Source organism: Topomyia yanbarensis, chromosome 1 (genome assembly GCF_030247195.1).
Source record: "Topomyia yanbarensis strain Yona2022 chromosome 1, ASM3024719v1, whole genome shotgun sequence".
Taxonomy (NCBI): Eukaryota; Metazoa; Arthropoda; class Insecta; order Diptera; family Culicidae; genus Topomyia; species Topomyia yanbarensis.
In genome coordinates this window covers 36,274,412-36,294,333 of record NC_080670.1, presented here as the reverse complement: position 1 = coordinate 36,294,333, position 19,922 = coordinate 36,274,412, and the positions used below count along the sequence as shown (strand labels likewise).

Sequence of the window (19,922 nt, the reverse complement as noted above, 5' to 3'; positions counted from 1 at the left end):
TCCATCAACTGATAACTAATTATCTCGACTATACGAAACGATCTGGTTAGATCTAACATATTATTAAAATCCCTAGCTACGCCGCCTCGTATTTTCTCGTTCCATACGTTCTACGGATCATATGCACTTGCAGAACAAGCCAAGTTATAGACTGCCCGTCATCCAGGAAACGCATCGTTTCACTACAACATGATGCGAAAGTTGATTAATTTTTCCATCAGAGCACAGCCAGCATAGTCTCGCTAGAACACTGCAATGCGGAATGCCTCGACGGTGGACTGATATGATGGAATAAGATTTTAACGGTTCACCATCCCGGTCGGGTATCACCAGATGGGACGGGGCTACTGTCTGTCGCACTTGTCACGGAAGTTATCCAAGTGGTTGCAGTACGAGTTGGTAAATCATATCCACAAAAGCACACGCTGCAAATATGCGTACAAAAGACACGAGACACGAACTGTTGAATCTCTGAAGCCGATTGTTGTCGACATGGAAAAAATAAACATCCCACCGGTCCGAAAGGTACGGGGGAAACACGTGTCCACGTTGTCATGAATACTTCTGACAAATTTGCATTTTTTTGCAGCCACGCTCCAAGTACAGAATCTAGCCTAGGCAGTACTCGAACCAGATGGTACCAGCATGTTGACAGAAATGTGTCACCGTGATGAATATGTGCTTTCCGAATCAGGTTCAATACTTACATCGTACGGAATGTGAAACTGTTGCACCAGGTTGCACTGCAGGAACATTCGCACCGCAGCCCGACAGGTATCGTCGTCATCCAGGCCGAAATCTGAAAATGTACGGAAAAAGAGGAAAATCTCCAATTAGTTCTAGCTCCAGTTGGTCATGCGTAACGATACGGTGCACACTGGCCGAATGGCGGACAAAATTAGGCGAGAAATGTTCTTTTTTGTTTCTAACAACTTTATTACAACGATGTCCAAATTTCAGCAATTTAAAACTTCACTATTTAAAGACTTCCATTTTTAAATCATTTCAAACACAAAATGTGTTAGTTATTAGGAAACCTTTCGCTTCATACAACTTTCATCAGAATTCTTTAAAAAAATGAAAAAATTGATAATTTCGCTTTTTAAAAATAACCTTGAATCGAAAAGAAAAACTTTGTTTTGAAATGATGACCCTAATAACGGCATTGACGCAGTAACTCAACCACCGGTTGTGGTATGAATTAAAATTGAAATTGTTGAAATACCGGGAAGAAAACGCTTCAAAAGATAAGCAGGGTTGCCCAGGATAACACTGGTCAGCTCACGATCACCTTTCGTAAACGTTAAAAATCGATAGATGTAGTTTATAATTGTTTAAGAAATCAAGCTATCCACTGTCGTATTTGAATAATTTTTCCCTGCAACTAACGAGGATTAACAGATTTGCCCAATCACAAGGCAAACAGAAGTAAATTAATATTTAATTCCCGCACTCCCCCGTCAGGAAATTCTAGTCCTCAATCCGGCTCAGATTTCCTACTGAAACAATCTTCCTAATGCCAAAACCACACGATTTGTGAGCTCTTCTCCTACTTGTTTCCATATTAGATCGATTATTTTTTATCACAGTCTGCTGCTTTCTCCGATTGTGGATGGTTCACTGTATGGAAATGTTTAGGACAATGAATCTGTATTTTCGGCATTAATCGGGGTCTCATGCCATTTCGTTTATTGTTCTGCCTCCCACCGCGCTCGATGTCACATGTCTACAGTTCTATCGGTTGTGACTTCTTGTTGTGAGTCAAACAGAATGCTCCATCGCTGACGCAGCGTCAGGCCTAATTTGAAAAGTTTCAAAGAGGATCGTGACAACATCGTCTCTCTCGCTACATACTTTTTACACAACGCTTTTTTAACCCTTAAGGAGCATTCTGTTTGGGGATTGAGAAATACAATCCAGTTACTGTAATGCTGCAGGTTATCAGTAATTCATTGCGAATGTCAAAATACTCTTGAATGACAATACATATTCCTGTTATGTATCGTCATTCAACAGCATTTTGACATTCTTATAAGTGTAGAAGCTGGTTAGTTATTGTTAATCTTCTTTTAATACTTGCTTCATTCCTGAAATGGACTCGCAGATATAGGGCGTTGTTTTCTCTGAATATTTTATATTTTCTTTTCCTTAGTTACCCTTATAATTTTCAGTTATACGCCAAACGTCAAAAAAATCTCTACAACTGTGTGTATTTCATGTGTTTGAGGACTGAATCAATTCAATAGTTTTCCATTTGTTGTTAACGTGTTTAGTTTTTTCAGCGTAGGGTAGTGGCACCAACAGTAGTGTACCAATAATTGCACTATTAGACGAAATATAGATATTGTATGAATTTTGTGACCAAAATCTATCTCGCCTTATTACAAACAATTAAAATAAGTTCAAGTTTTTTTACATCCCATCTCACGATGGTCATCTCAATTACGCTGTGAATCTGGGTTGATCCAGAGCAAAAGTTACTTACTACCAAGTCCCGCTACACTTCACGTAAATAATCGATCGCAAATCTCATGAGAGGAAACTATATCTTTGAAAATGCTGACGAGCTTTGTTCAGTGGTTTTATATACTATCTCGGTTTAGCTTTCAGTAATAAAACGAAATAACAACGTGTGGAGTATTGACTAATTTAGGCATTAAACCAAACAACTCATTTTGAGGGAAAATGACACAACTGACAACAGTAAGCAAAAGAGAAAAAAATTAATGTCCTATTTTGTTTATTAAGTACTATAAAGTGTGCTCCACCAATAGCTTTTCGTTACATTACAAAGCTCGCATAGAAAAAATAGAAGTTGTTGATTTTTTAGAAAAAATGGCTGTAAACTTTGTCATATTTTCTCTGCAATTCTAGATCAGACTATTGTGATGCTCGGGCCACTAATGATTATTTTCTGGTTCTGTATTTTTGCCTTTCATTTCATTTCTCCTATCTTATTGCGATTCTACGCATGATTATCACAATATCTAATGAGTCAAAATGTCAGTCCGTGATTGCAGTACAGTCGTGAGCCGCTGGTTGGGTCACAGCCTGTCCAACAAACGAATTGGATTGGCTAGTTGGATCGAAAATGCATCTGTTCACATCCCTATTTATTGTCAGTTTGATTGTCAAAGTGAATTTGACATGAAATTTTGACATTCAGGTGCTTTATAGTTGGACAGGGAGCGGTACAAAAGGCCGAATCACAAAAGGCCGAATAACAAAAAGCCGAAACACAAAAGGCCGAAGATGTTCTAACCTACCACAAAAGGCCGAAACCCGAAAAGGCCGAATCACAAAAGGCCGAATCTCAAAAGGCCGAATCACATAAAACCGCAAGTCCACATGCATCAGAAATCGAATGATCTAATCTGTTGGTGTTGATGATACTTTAGTATTGCCCATAACTAATATTTTAAAATAAAATCGCGTTTATAAAAAAACATAGATAATAAAAGAAAATTAATATAAAAAAGTCAGTTTGGCTAAATGTAACCGCTAGCCACAACTATTGTTTGGTTGTTGCACTGCGCCAGCGCATACGGCGAAGCCAGTGCGATGCGGCCTAGCCGCATAACCGAGGCCAAGGATCCGAAGCGGCGTAAAGCCGCTGAGGATCCGCCGGACGAGGTGGCCGCCGACCCGCCGTCGGAAGCGGCGGCCTCGCGCAAGCAAACCTGTGATCCACTCGTTTGCCCGGATTACTCAAACATAGGGGCTTAAATTAGTTTAAGTCCGACGGAGCGGAGCGATGTCGGACAGCACTTGCCATGAAGCGATGTGGCGTAGCCACATTAGGCTTCGTTCTGTTTATTTATTCCAGTAAAGCGGCAAATATGCAACGAGAAAAGTGTCGTAAATATTCCAAACATTATTGTTCTATTGAAAAAAATCGTAAAAAATCACTCTTAGAAAGTTTCCAGTTCCAACCGCTCTACATATTTACCATTCTGAAAAGGTACATCGACATTTTGGAGACCCCGCTTTTTGGCAACTTCGTGGAATAACTTCATTGTGTTCTGTCTCGAGTTGGTGATTATGGAATCATATTAGGCTTAATGCAAGCAATAGCCTGTGGAACAACGACCAACTTGCCGTGTTTAACATTCTACATGACAGGTAGTATGGAAAGTTGTGCTCAAACTGATATTATTTACTATATCATCATTGAAAATTTTCAGTTTCAACTGCTCTACATATTTGTCATTCTTATTTGACCAGTCGGCTTAACGGCATTCGGCCAAACGACATTCGGCCTACCGGCTTTCAGCCTAATGACCCAGCACCTTGATATTCGCTGCATATTTACAGCGAGAAAGATGACGTAAATGACGTAAATATTATTTTCAATGGTTCCAATCAAATTCTTTCAAAGGTTCCAATCAAATTGTTGAAAGCTTCGTTCAAATCTTGTTTTCAGTTCCAAAGGCTTTATTTCTCACCCTGTTTGGTGCATTCGACCTAGTGTGCCTCGCCCTAATGACTATTCGTCTATATATCCTTCGGCCGGATAACCCTTTGACTAATGACCCCCAGCATCGTTCTAATCTACTACAAAATGCCCGAAAAGACCTTATTAGAAAATATGTGATGCGGATAGCGCATATTTTAACGAAAAATGGTCAATCAATGTTGAATAGATTTTTAGAAATCCTGCCATGTTAATTATTGTACTATCTTTTCGGGTATTTTTCCTTCTTTTTAACATGAGCTGTTCTTTTGAATTTAATTTAATTTAATTAAATAAAAAATCAATTAAAGCAGTTTTCAGCCATCAATTCATGATATGATATGCACCAGCTCATTAATAACGCCATGGGTTACTACAATGACCTTAGCGATTTGATCTCGTGCTTCGGCCTTTTGTAGTTCGGCCTTTTGTAATTCGGCCTTTTGTGATTCGGCCTTTTGTGATTCGGCCTTATGTGATTCGGCCTTTTGTGGTTTTCGGCTTTTAGAGATTTCGGCCTTTTGTGATTCGGCCTTTTGTGCTTCGGCCTTATGTGATTCGGCCTTTCGTAGTACTCCCGTTGGACAGTGGACCAACTAGCGGAGGTCCAACTAAAAAGCGGTCCAGTTAAAAAATGACCAACCAGCGAATCACGACTGTATACCTAACGTCCCTTATGTCAATCATCCATTATGCCCAATGTCTTTATGCCTAATGTACTTATGCCTGGCACACCTTTAATTAAAAGTATGCAATAACTCTAGTATACAATTATGTTCGAAGTAGAAGTTTGCTTTGTTTATTCTCGAAATTGTTTATAACAGTGTTTTAATTTGCTGCTTTGGTTGCTTTTGTGATGAATCCAGATAAAAAGGAGAGAATTTTCTATGAAAATTAGGTGTTTTTCGGCGGAATATGCGCCCTTATTCTTGTTTACAACGAATGCGACAATCGTTCGACAGTGGTTCGAACCAATAGTAAGCCCGTTTGATCTTTCCACCATAAAAAAGATGGCTAGGTAATATTTGTGACTTAACCGGAGTGTCGTGACTACACGCCACCGAAAAACTACCTAAAATTCAGTACTTTTGACTCAATCTCGAGTTTAATTTACATAAATTTAAGTTGAATTTACCTAATTTTGAGTATACCCCAAATAACTTAAAAGTACCTTACTGCACGGAAGACCTCGACTGAGTCAAATTTCTCGTTTTGTTTTTGAAAACACTAATAAGTGCGAAAGCGACGCACAGCTCAAAAGTACCTAAATTTAAGCTAAAAGAACTTATTCTGTAGGTTATTTTATGGTTGCGTCTACACTGCGGGCTGTCATTGCCTGCTTCGTCTGTTGATAGATTTTCGTGCAAATTTTTAATGCGGCGAAATAAATATCCGCACTTTGAACTGCACGGGAAACAGCAAATAAACAAACATCTTGTGCACAATTCTAGAGAGTGCGTTCAATATTGTTTTTGTTAGTCGCCGCAATAGGGTTGCACCCTTTTCGGGTTTGACCCGGAGACAACGGTTTTCGGAAGCGGGCCTCCGGGTTTTACTTCAATATCTCAGAGTCTGGTGAGACGAAGGATAATTACAACTTCTATGGTACTGAATTGGTTTGTTTGAAACAAGTTTTTATGGTATTACGGCTGGCGGTTCCCTATCAGTTGGCCTGCAAGGAGAGCTTTGCTACTTTGTTGGAGCCACCACGGGCGAGTATGGCGACGAGAAATCAGATTCTTTGCGTCCCATATAGAATACCGGCAGGCATTGCAGTGTGCTTCCCGCTCAGTACCGCTTTCCTGCCGCTTTTACTCGTTCTCTTACTCTACTGGTAGCTGTTGAGTAGAGCAATGATCATTCAGCTTATCTTGGACAGCGAGAGTGGTTAGTGCTTTTGGATTCTTTGCGGTTAGTCGGGGAAGTCAAATTCTACATTGAACAAAACTGCTCCTATGTGCGTAAAAATTACATCTTAATCTGAACGGCACAGGACACTGGTGTACATTATGATTTGTCAAAATAAAGCAAACAACGGTAAAAATACTTGTCTTTTTTCAACTCAATAAGTAAACAAAATGGTTGTTCCAGAATGTAGAGCAATGAATTTGATTCAAATTGCTGTTTGGTTTTTGCGTATATTTTTTTTAATACTTTTTAAAGCTTTTCCTAGGTTAGTAAAAATCTCCGGATAAAGGTCTCATCAGAGATGGTAATCCTATACCGCAAAAATCTTTGGTAGATAACACGGGAGCAAATTTTCGTGTGACAAAATCAATTAACTGTGAGCCCAGAATTTGCAATGATTCAAATTTAGTGATATTCACGCTTGAACGAGAAAATTTCAAATTATTCTTCAATATAATTATGATTCTGGAAAGAACCTTTGATGTTGGTATTGGTGTTGATGGGCTGACTTCTGACCGCTACGTTCAGGCGCTTTTGTTGTTCATGAATGTGATCCTCACATGATCGATTTAAATTTTCAAATCTTCTGAATGGTTTGATAGCGCTTCTAAGAGCTATATTATCAGCTAAAGAATAAAGTCTCAGGGTGTGAGATATTTGTTCCAATTGGATCCCGTTACTAGCACGGAATTGTACAAACTAATTAGTCAGGTAGTCAGTCCACGAAGACGGCCGCATCCTAATAATCGCCTTCTCTCCCGGTGTTGATATGCAGTCTACGGGTTTTCGACAAGGTTGACTAGCAGCATTTGACTAAAATCACAATTTATTCTGTTCAAGAGTTGCGGTTTGATGCATAAAATTAGCGCGAACCAATCACGAACGAGCTTTAGTCGGGTGTTTTAAAAACAGTTTTTTCGTTATGTATGGTACTTTCCAACCCTCGGAAATGAAAATAATTGTCTCTGATAGTAGCAAGTAAAGACACAAACTGATTCAATAGCAATTCACCAGCCGTGTACGGTTCACAAATATTTGCTTCTCAGTATTGTATAGCCCCTTTAGGAGGTGCTGCGTTCGCTACAACAAGCTCAATACGAATGATAATAGAAACAAATATGTAGCGGATATATGTTCAACACTTTTGATCATTTTAGTGTTCGGTTGGCGCACCATATTGACGGCTCTCACTTAAATGAGCTGGAAATTTTCACCTTTTCACAGCAGTTATCGAAAGATTTTTCGAAACACAGTTGTTCGTTATTGATGCATGTTATATTGGCGCATTTACCCAAAATTCCACGCGGCCTTTCCCGATCAAAAAGAACGGCCGAGCTTCATGAAACGGCCGCGCTGTTTTAACAATTGTCCTTGCGTTTAAACCAAAATGGGAATTACTACTGCATTACTACTGCAAATAGCAAATACAAGTATAAGTTACACAAAAAAATTGCTGGCAACCCTAGAACGGCGTTTAGTAAGCAGTTGATGCGGCGTGTTCGTTTCGGTGAATGTCTCAATACATACTCCAAAATCTAATACAAAATTGCTGAACATATATTTCGACAAAATGGCGTAGAAACTTATTAATTCCATGCAGTACAGCAAAAGATATAAACTGTCCAAAGCTTACACGACCTTTTTTTTTTCTAAATTTCAAAAAATGTCCGTTATATTGAAAGATAAGTTGTTAGTCACGACAACAAGTTGATGTTAACAAGAGTGCCGTTCGCTACTTACACGCTCGTATAATATAACTCAGAGAATAAAAACCCTAGTTACTCAGAGTTCGAGTAGTGACAATCAGAATAATCGTGTGACTCCCGACCAATGTCTGATCATTGTTCGGGGCATTGGCCAAATGTCAAAACAATTTTTCATCCTGCATGTGACTCATTCTATGAGTTGTTCCACTTTTAAAGAAATTAAGTAGGTATTAACTAAAAATTTAATAAAGGCGTACTCAATTCGGTCAAAAGTGGAATAATATGAAGAAATAAAATCGCTTTGACATTTGTCCAATGTCGCGACCAATGATCAGACAATGGTCAGAAATCATATGATTATTCTGAGCGGAAAGTCTTTTCCTCGATAAAAAAAATGGATTCAATGTAGCCAATGTACACTTAGAATAAACGTATAATTTAATGTAAACAGGGATGCCAAGTGTTTTACCTTAGCCGCGATCGGTCGACTGTTTTGGAGCTCCTCACTAGTCGGTCCAAAATCGTAGTTTTTCGGTACGGATTATCAAACAAAAATGTTTTTATATACGAAGAACGACTCGGTGAACAGTTTTCATAAATCGGAAGTGGAATTCAGTGATTTTTTTGGAGTTTTTCATCCCGGCGTAAAGCGATTCAAAGCCACACAGCATTAGTGTCAAAAGTGCTCCCCCCGCAATACGGGCCGTCTATTCCCGATGCGGGGAAGAAAAAAGTGTTTTAACAACGTAAATAATAATAGTGGAGATCAAAAACTCACAAAAAAGTGTTTTTTCCCAGTGATAAATCTTTCCCAAAAAGTGAAAATTTTTCGGCGTCACTTGGTGAAAAAAGTGGCGATTCCAAATTATCAGCGCATCATCCGTAGCTATCGCCCGATAGGTGTCGCGCCAATTTCTTAGTTCCACATTCGGAAACCTGCAGGTCAGTTTTTCTTTTTCTTCCGACATTTTCCATACCTTTTTCGGGTCAGGACCACGTGCCTGGCCAATGGGGCTGTTCGATGTGTCAGAAAGAAGCTGGAGATTTTGAGGATATCTGGAGAAGGGAAAAATGGATAAGCAAGTATCAGTCACTCGCGTAAGTAGGAGATGAGGAAGGAAATAGAAAAACTGGTATATTTTTCTACAGACATTCTAATTGATATATACAAAAATCAAATAAATTCACCAAATACGCGTCGATTTCTTACCTCATGTAAGGAATCGAAAGTCTTATTGTAATGTTATAATCCATTTGATACAAACATTACAGTAAGGCGGGGCTGGTTGACGGAACGATGACCTCGGAACATGTCTGGCGCTGTACACGAAATAGGTCATCGGAAAGTCAATTGAGCTAACACCTACCTAAATCCTTGAACCAAGTTATTGCATGGATATGTTAAAATACATGCAAACATCTTTTTTCTGTAAATCACTACCAGCTAGTGGGAGTTAGGATGGTTAACACACAACAGGGATGCCAAGTGTTTTTTCCACAAAATCTAATGTTTTTTTTAAAAAATCTGGAAGTGGTGGATGATCTAATTTTTTTTTTTTCTAAATTTAAGCTATAAATGGTGCAATTTATTAATGAAACATATTTATATGTAAGCAAATATATCTCGGCTTACTGAAAATTCGATAAATGCGCTACCAATCTGACCATCTAAAACGCTCCATTTTCAGCATAGAGCATATGGATTAAAATTGCGTCTCTAGGCTTTCAGTATCTTGGATTGCTGGAACTTCTAGCTGATGAAAATTCGACAAAATTTGTTCACTTTTAGCGAAAAAACTTGGGTATGGTGTGCTTCTAGCTTTTCTAAAAAGCTTTGTTTTGAAAAGTTGTAGCTCAAAAAATGGTTTAAATATCAACTATGCATTCTTGTAACATTCTTTTCTCATTTTTCAAATTGTCTGGATAAATCTGGACAATTTTTTTGAAATCTGGATCAGACAAACAAAAATCTGTATGTCTGGACGACGTTTAAAAATCTGGAAGATTCCAGATAAATCTGGAAGGTTGGCACCCCTGAATGTAAAGAAACATTGCGACGTATTTTGCAGATTTTACACATTCTGACATGTAACACATAAAAATAACATACTGTGGCTATCTTAATGTACAACTCTGATGAATGAACTATTTAATTGTGAATAACGCGTATTTTAAATGTGTATATGTTAAAATCTTTCGGGGTTCTCTCGGAACGATTACTGGCAACAATTCCGTCAATTGATAATAATAGGCAGATGAGCCGCTACCGAATCGTGTCTCCAAGAGTCGTCATCAAAAATGCCCTGAATACGAAATGGGTAACCGGAAAGTCAATCGAGCTAACCTACCTAAATCCGAGTCACCAAATTACTTGCAGATATGTACATAAATACAAGGAAATATCATTTTTTCTGTAAATCGCTAGAAGCCAGTGAGATAGGATAGTTAACAGACACAATCCGTATAAAAAGGCGAGAATTGTAATATTCCAATAGGTTTATTCAATTTGTGACTCTTGTGAAAGCAAATATATGACATTCAGTTGAACTTGAACCACGTAACGTAGTAGGCTCTAATTTGGACTTTTATGTTTTGTAGTTGAACTGACACTTTAACTGTTACTCGCACTTAACTATAAACGAAATTGGATTGTGTTTCGATGCAAAGTACCATTCCCCTCGCCCAAATGAATTTATTAGATGGGTTAACCATATCATTGAGTCCTAACGACTTTTTGCAACCAAATAACAACGACCAACCAGTTCCCACTATGGATGAGGCCCAGCTTGCTCAGAGAAACAATTACCTACTTCTAAATTCCAATTTATAACCCGAGGCAAACGAACCTCTATGGCTACATAGGTTTTAGGGACACAAAATTGACATGTCCATCAAAAAAGCAATTGAGTTTAGTCCATTTTCAATCAATTTTCATCCCTGATAACATCCCGGTGGATGTTGTTAAGAACAATGCTTTCACGTTTGCTTCCATTTTAGCACAATCATTTAATATGATTGTTTCAACTGGTATTTATCCTGAATGTCTGAAGGTTGCAAGAGTAATTCCTGTCTTAAAATCCGGGGACGCCTCTGATCCCTGTAATTATCGTCCAATTTCGACGTTGTCAATATTTAATAAGGTTCTGGAAAAACTCTTAGTCGAAAGACTAATAGATTTCCTCAATGCAAACAATGTGCTATATAATTTTCAATATGGTTTTAGACAGGGAAGCAGCACAACAACCGCTGTTATCGAACTAGTTGATTGCCTTGTTAATGAAATTGACTCAAAAAAGGTTGTAGGAGCTCTATTTCTGGACTTAAAAAAAGCGTTTGATACTATCAATCACGACATTCTACTGCAAAAGCTGGACTATTGCGGTATAAGAGGTGTGGCAAATGATGTTTTCCGTAGCTATTTGAGCAACAGACAGCAATTTGTCAAAATAAAAGATGCCTGTAGCTCACGTCGTCAAATAAATGTTGGAGTACCCCAGGGTAGTAATGTTGGACCTTTGCTTTTTCTTCTCTACGTAAACGACCTAGGTAACCTTAAATTGAAAGGCATTCCGAGAATGTTCGCTGACGACACCGCACTTTTCTACCCGTGTGAAAATGTTGGATCCATTGTTAGCTGCATAGAACACGATTTAGAGCTGTTAATGCACTTCTTCAATGTAAACCGGCTGTCACTAAACATAGCGAAAACCAAATATATGGTTTTTCACTCACCAAGAAAAAAAATTATGGACCACTCTAGCCCTATCTACAATTGCAAACCTCTGGAAAGAGTTAACAATTTTAAATACTTGGGAATATATCTCGATGCCACTTTGTGTTGGGATAGCCAAATTAAACATATTGCTCGTAAGGTATCAACATTATCCGGAGCATTGAGAAGGGTTAGTTGTTTCGTTCCCAGGAAAGTTTTGCTTAACTTTTACTATGCCTGTATTCACTCGCAGTTACAGTATCTGATCTCCGTATGGGGACAGGCTTGCAAGTCTAAGCTGAAAACGCTTCAAGTCATACAAAATAGATGCCTCAAGACAATTTTCAAGCTTCCTACTTTATATTCAACAGTTAGACTTTTCTCTAACACAGCTCACAGAATTCTGCCACTATTAGCACTACGCGATATGCAAACGATTACCTTCGTTCATAAAGCTCTCACTCAGCCAGGATTCCATCATAATCTCTCCTTTTCGACTGGTAACCGATTACATAATACTAGGCAAGCGAATGCATTACTCCGTTCACGAACTTCTACAAGCTTTGGACAAAGACGAATCATGTACTATGGTCCCACCATATATAACGCTCTACCAGCTGATCTTAAGCAAATAACAAATACTAACACATTCAATACACGACTTAAGACATTTTTAAAAACAAAAATAACAGAGTACATTTTATAAAAATATCATCCTATCATTAGAACATATTTAATTAATCTTAACTTTAGTAATAGTTTAATTTCATAATAATTAGTTTAACTGTCACTATAACGTATAAATATCTTGTTGTGTATCTTTAATGTTAAATTGAGCCCCTTAAAAGGAATCATAAATTCCACTGGGTGCTCATTAGATAGAAATTAGCGATTTTACCTTTCATTCAATATAAATAATGTATTATCTCAGCTTAGTATTTTGTTTTATGTATTTGTATTAACTTTTATTTTTGTATTATTAGCTGAGATATTTGTAAGTGTCCGTCACCAGGGAGCTCTCAGTGCGAGCTTTTTGGTGCGGGGGTGAGTGGAGGGTTACTTACAAAAAAAAAAAAAAAAAATCTTCACTTACCGATAAACGTGAAACTGTACAGCTTGTACTCGTCGGCCGAGGCAATGGTGTCGTTGACTAGCTTCAGTGTCTGGTCCGGCGGTGCGGTGGCGTGATAGGATAAACACTCCAGGGCCACCTTCTGCTTGGCCATCAGCTTGCAGGCGCTCTCGTACATCTGTGTGTTGTGGATTCCCAATCCGCAGAAGATGGCGAATGCTTCGAATATTGAAATATCACAGCTAGTAAATTGTAGATTGTTTTCCTGGAATAGAAAAAAAACGCAAACCAATTATGGCGCCGTTGGGGTGCTGCTGGCCCTACACATAGCGGGGAAGTGGTCACTAACCTTATTAATTAATTGAGCGACACCAATCACAGTTTGCTGTCCGTTGACGATCGGCATACAAAGGATGGTTCTGGCGCACAGCTCATCCGACGAACCAGGCTGACCTTCGCCGGCGCCACCCAAGGCAGTTGCAGACTGCGGCTGCTGCTGCTGTTGGGGATGATAAATCGGTTTGTCCTTGAGCCACTCGTTGACATCGTTGATATTGAGCGTTTCGCCGGTACTGGCAACGTACTCCGCAATCTGGGCCAACGTTGAACTGTTCAAATCGTTCACAGAAGGATGTGAAATATTCGCCGCCGACTGACTATTGCTGCCCAGTTCAAAAATCATCGTGAAGCGGGCAGTGTTGGATTTCTGCAACAGGGGAGGAAAGATAACTTTTTTTAATTGGTTTTCAATGAAACTGATGTTCCTAGCTATTTTTCTCGGGGGAATAACGATTGTTAAACGACGACATCCAAGCATTCCCAGGCTGACAGTCTCACAGAGGAATCAATGCAATATAGGAACCAATGAAAATGAAAAAAAAAACTGCTATAACCTGCTGTTTGATTAGGTCCTCGACATCAACGCTGTGGCTCGTTCGCCGGGACAGCGTTTGATAAGACTTCTCCGGTCGGTCCAACATCCGCTCGAGGTGGTTCTGCGGATGGGGGGGTTGTGTATAAAATGGGAAAAAAGAGAAAAATTAAATAAAAAAAGGTCATGATTAGAAACGTTGCTAGGGAGGACCGAATAAATTGGTTCTATGTGAGCGTGCTCGGTGACTGTGGTCGGTAGATTTAAACTAGGTGGGTTTAAGGAATGGTGGAGTTACAAAGGGACAAAAATGAAGGAACATCTTAATGGTTATTCCGAACATGTTGCAACCAACGACGAAAGAGAATGAAGATCACAGTGGTGGGTTTCTTATGTGAAAAGGATCACATTTACATTAAAGATTCAAACAACTTGTTTAATGTAAATCGCAGTGTTTCCCTATGATGTTAAATATATACCATTTGTTTTCAATTTTAGAAACATAAAACTTCTTTGAATTGAACTGTTGAAATTTTAATGAATCCGAATGATTTTAAGGAAGTTCAAATATCCATTGAACAAGACGGGTTCAGAACATTCATACTAACGAATTTTATTCACCATTATATTGCTAAAATTAAATCATTCACCACAGAAGTGCGTAGTCACAATTCCAGTTCGCTTGTGTCATAGCTATAGAAAATTAACCTACAATAAACCGAGTCACGCTGTGTGCTTCGTTCCACAGAATCCAACAGAAATGCTTTTGCACGCTATGCCCTCCAGTGTAAAGGAAAAAAATCCGTTGTCAACTTCGCAATGGGTTTCCTGTCGAGTAACAAGGGGGGCTGAGGGGGGTTGACGACTACCAGTACAGCGAGAATCACGTTAATTGCCATTATTAGTACTTGCACATGGCAAAATTACCATCACTATACAAAAGCTCACCCTTTCAACGGGTTCACCTGATGGTTGAGCGCTTTGTGAGCAGGATATCGGTTTGCTATCCTGCGCTAGAAAGGTTTGAAGGACGTAAGTGGTGCCTGATATAATTATATTTTCAATTTAAAACTAAAGCAACGGTGTCCAATTGGGTCATTAAATGAAGATTAAAAATCTTCTTTTATTATATAAACCGATAGAGCTCATACGCACATATATATGCAACCCTGAAAACTTCAGAACGATTTTTAATTAATTTTGTATGGAAATGTCGTTTGATACTATCGATCTTCTCTGACAGTTAATTTAGCCACATTGGATAGCATTATTGACAGTTATTCCAGCAAAAGAGTCCAATGGAAAGTGAGGTCGGAATAGGTCAATTTTATGAAATAATTATTTATCATTTTACCTTTAAAAGAGGTGAACGTTTCAATTACGTATCTGTAACGTTAACTGCATCGGAAATAATCAAAAAACGGCATATAGCCGGATGACCTAATTAGGTCAGTAATCGCAATGAAGGTTGTTCAAATATTTTTCAAATCGATTGATTTTGGATAGATGAGCCAGCAGGGGTGGAACTAAATAAGCAGTACAATAGTTTAAAAAATCATTTGCAATATCTTTTACACTCTGTAACGAATTCAAAGATGCAATTACCGACATAAATTCGACATAGATTTGATTCCAAGCTCGGTTGTTCGTTAGCGTTCATTTAACGTGTGTGTCTAACAAATGTAAATAAAACAACAACCACAACCATGGGGCTTAGCCCAGCTACCAGTAAATAACAACTCAACTACCTAACGAATTCGACTATTCCCGTTCTATGATACCTACCCATGGTAATGAGCCTATTTTGGAACTATTAGAAAGAGTACCGCACTATTTTTAGAATAACTTTTAAATAAATCTATATTATACTACGTTCATACTACGAGTTAAAACGTGTTTTAACACTATCTTGATGACATTTTTCTTGTTACTAATTATTATAACGTGTTTTAACTCTGTAGTGTGAACATAGTATTACCTATAATCTACCCTTGTTCTATTCTGTGCTTCTATTCTCACTTCAATCACGATCCTTGGCGTGCCAATTTTCACTTCATCGAAAAACGTGGAAAATATGGACGCCAACGCATCATTTGTAAACATCATGCACACGAAAGAACCTCCTCAGCTGTTAAAAGAAGAGCGCCCAATATTGCACTCGCAGGAAATAATCATGTGAATGCTAACAACTGGTAATGACTAATTTCACATCAAACATTGCATTGTCCCGAGCCGAATTTTAGGTTCAGATGAAAATAAATTCTCTACAACCAGCATTCGGTTCAATAACTTCGAATGATTGAATATTTACACCTGAAATTGCATTACAATATATTTTCAAGTTTATGTTTTAGTTTGGCCGCACTGTTGATTCTTTCCTGTGTTCTGGACGCAAAAAAATGTTTTGATTGTGATAATGTATAGGAAAAAAAAACAGCGACGACGAATTACGTTTTATAACAGTAAGCCTATCCTAGCGTTTAACGAGTACTTTGAAAGTGATTAAAATCATAAATGGTTTCTCCAGCCAAAATGAAGGAATGCATCAGTACAATGTTTAATACATTTGTGACATAATAACGAGATATGAGGCGGTAAATGCCTGCTCGAAATTGTTAATTTTGCTAAGCGCCGTTGTGTCCTGTTTCGGTTCACTGTGTGAATGAGGTAAATTAGCAGGTATTTCAAGAAGATGATTTTATTTTAATTAGATTGGGATTTAGAGGATAATTCTAAAAAATATATATACACAACTAAAAAACATAGCTTGAGCTTATTTTTGCACACCTGTTTTAGCTAAATCGATATTGTCATTTTTCCCATATGCTTGCTTCGAAACCGAGATGTGCGAAATAGTGTCACAAAAAGCTCTACTGCCATAGTAGGCTCATTACCCTATATCACACAAAATTGAACTGCGAAAAACGAATCAAACTTGTCAGACAGAGAAACATACGGCTTAGAGCTGCACCGAAAAATGATGTGGTGTGAATGATGCATCGGAAAATTGTATTCAACCGGTGAGCCTTCAAAACTAGACAGGACAATGCCAATTTGCATTTGAAAGTACAGCACATGGACGAAGTATGTTCCGTGCTGTAGGATATTCGTTATTCGATCAATTATGTACAGCGGTAACGGAGTGTTGTTCATTTGAACTATTTTCAGTCCCGATACCGGGTCGGAATACGGACATATAGCGCAGTCGAATATTTATTTTAAATCCTTCTTCCAGGAATCAGAATTTGAAGGGGATTTGCCAGGGTACCGAAATGCAAAACAACATTTGCAAAATTCAGATAGCTTTTGATGCGTTGACACTGTTTATCAACCAACTGATCGTTTCCAGTGAATATGATTTCAATTCAAATTGCTTGCCATTATTCTTTCCTACTCAAAACTTCAGGATTTTTATTTAGTTGAAGCTATGTTGTACACTAGAGTGACAGGAAAAAAATGACCCCTATCGGCCCACCTCTGATTCGATTCCTAGTCCAACCAGGAGTACTTGCACCAAATTTGAAGCAAATCGGACAAGTCTAGCTACCGGACCAACGTGCCTGAAGTTTGTATGGGATTTTTTGACAATTTACATGGGGAAAACCCACTAACTCGCATTTTTGCCGCTAGGTGGCACTGTATGTATCATATTATCACTGTAAGTGAAAATAAGAAAGATAATTTAATTGTCTACAACTTTGCGAAAGACTGCTAGTGAATTCGGCTTTGTTAAAAGAAGTTATTAAACTTTTAGTAAAGTGATGTCTGAGTCAGTTTTGCATGGGGCCTAGCAGTGCATGGTTGTGTATCAGTACTCGATTCGCGCGAACTAAACATTTTTTGTAAAATTACCATAAGATTTAGCTCTGTGGTATGTTCAGAAGAATGTTAGTAAATAATACAAGCCATGTTTTGGTTAGAACATTTTAGTTCCACATTTTACCACATAGAGGGCGCCAACACCAACTTTTCAACGAAAAGAGATAGAATTTAGGTGTCTTCTACAAAGGAAGAACAGGAATTTTCCAATAATTCTTCCGAACATCCTGATATTGTATCTCTCTTCTATGAAAAGTTAGTGTTGGCGCCCTCTATGCGGTCACAGGTGGAACTAAAATTTTACAACCAAAACATAACTCGTATTATGTCTTATAATTCTTCTGATCATACTATTGGGCTAAACCTATCGATTATTTCACAAAAATGCATAGTTCGTGGAAATCGAGTACTGATACACAACCATGCACTGCTGGCCCCCTGCAAAACTGACTCAGATATCGCTTCGTTAAAAGTTTAATAACTTCTTTTAGTAAAGCCGGATTCACTAGCAGTCTTCGACAAAGTTGTAGACAATTAAATTATCGTTCTTATTTTCACTTACAGTGATGCTGCGATACATGCAGTGCCACCTAGCGACAAAAATGCGAGTTAGTGGGTTTTCTCCATGTAAATTGTCAAAAAATCCCATACAAACTTCAGGCACGTTGGTCCAGTAGCTAGACTTGTCCGATTTGCTTCAAATTTGGCGCAAGTACTCCTGGTGGGACTAGGAATCGAATCAGGGGTGGGCCGATTGCGTTTTCAAAAATTCATTATTTTTCTGGCCAGTCTATTGTACACACTACATACTTAAATTATGTTACCAAAAAAGTCTTGAAATGCGCCGATTGGCGATATTTGGTCTCTCGGGGCCCCTATTATTGGCTCGATTCGTAACTCGACGAAATGTCTTTACTGACACAGTCAACCTCACTTTTCTTGACAGTTTGCTTGTACTGTTTACATGGACTTTGTGGACGACTACACTGAAAAACAAAAATATGCATAGTTAGCATACTTTCTATTCCCGTCTCTTTTCTTCTGATGTGATTTTTATGCATTTTCATGCATAAACATCTGATAAGCATTCAAGAGTGGATAGACCGAATATGTCCAATGCATAAAATGTACAGCAGAAGAAACGAGAGGCAGATAGAAAAGTATGCTATCGATGCATAAATAAAATTCTGCGTGTAGATTCGCTCGAAACAAATCATAAAGTAAACAGTACAAGCGAACTGTCAAAAATGAACACTCAGTTCATTTGTGACGTCAGCGTAAAGTATACAAATTGACAAGAGGTTCATCCGAAGTGTTCATTTGTGTTTACATTTGGCTAGCGCTGCCAATTTTATTTTGATTCCACCAGTCAATGTTGTTTTTCTGACTAGTAGGGGAGACTGAGGAGACTTGATCCCCTTTTTTATTTTTCAGTCCAACTCCGTGGAATGATAAAAAACTATGTATTTTTTTGTAGTTTTATATTGTTTCTAGGGATGACTAATAATCATAAAAAAAATACATGGAAATATTATACTGGACATGAGCTATGAGCATTTCTGGAAAACAACAAAAAAATGGAAAATTCTTAGATTAGTGGAGACTCGATCCCTAATTTGGGGACACTTGATTCCTTTATGAAAACGTGTTTAAAAGCGCATGTAGGGTAATAAGCCTATTTTTGCCCGGTTTCCACTATCATCCTAATCTAATCCGTCAGAATCTCCCACAACTCCCCCCTCATATACAGCAAAACCCTACGGCGAATCTTATTCATAGATTCTTTATTAATAACACTGAGTTGCCAAGAATCGTGCGGCAGAATACGCTCTCTAACGTTGAATGGCGCCGTATATGGTCAAATATACACAGAACAAGAGGACTTTCTTCACAACAACGAACTGACTTGTTCCTTTTGGTGAACGGCAAAACCGAACACAGGCGACTGCTATACACAATTCGACGATCGGATGGAGAGCAATGCGAACACTGCAACACGGCGATTGAAACTATACAGCACAAATTTACTGATTGCCCACGAGTAACGGACGCGTGGACATTATTGCGGAGGATGGCAACCATTTCGCTTGGCGGCTGGAGAAGTATTGTTTTCTCGGATGTAATTAGACCCATTTTAAATGGAGTATCTAGAACAACAAAATGTAATATACTAAAACTATTTATAAACTATGTGAATTTCATAAACAGATGTAGTATAGTGGATTTGAATGAACTGAAATTTTACCTAGAAAATGATATGTAAATAGTAGAAAATATAATTTAATAAACACTGACTAAAATTAAAAAAAAAAAAAAAAAAAAAAAAATCTGAAGCCTTTGGTTAGAGCAGCGTCTGCCATGTTTGCTCAACGCATTGACTC

The 19,922-nt window shown here is 38.2% G+C and overlaps 1 protein-coding gene across 8 annotated transcripts in view; it reads right to left on the bottom strand.

The window, feature by feature from the left end:
• The window catches only part of LOC131677372 (cGMP-specific 3',5'-cyclic phosphodiesterase), a 140,673-nt gene that overhangs the window by 17,544 nt on the left and 103,207 nt on the right, over nucleotides 1-19,922 (bottom strand). For all 8 annotated transcript variants that reach the window (XM_058957141.1, XM_058957143.1, XM_058957149.1 and 5 more), the window contains 4 exons: nucleotides 13,745-13,846; nucleotides 13,201-13,557; nucleotides 12,873-13,116; nucleotides 708-799 (listed from right to left, as the gene is read on the bottom strand). In XM_058957141.1, the coding sequence (XP_058813124.1) occupies nucleotides 708-799; nucleotides 12,873-13,116; nucleotides 13,201-13,557; nucleotides 13,745-13,846 (795 nt within the window). The remainder of the gene's footprint in view (nucleotides 1-707; nucleotides 800-12,872; nucleotides 13,117-13,200; nucleotides 13,558-13,744; nucleotides 13,847-19,922) is intronic.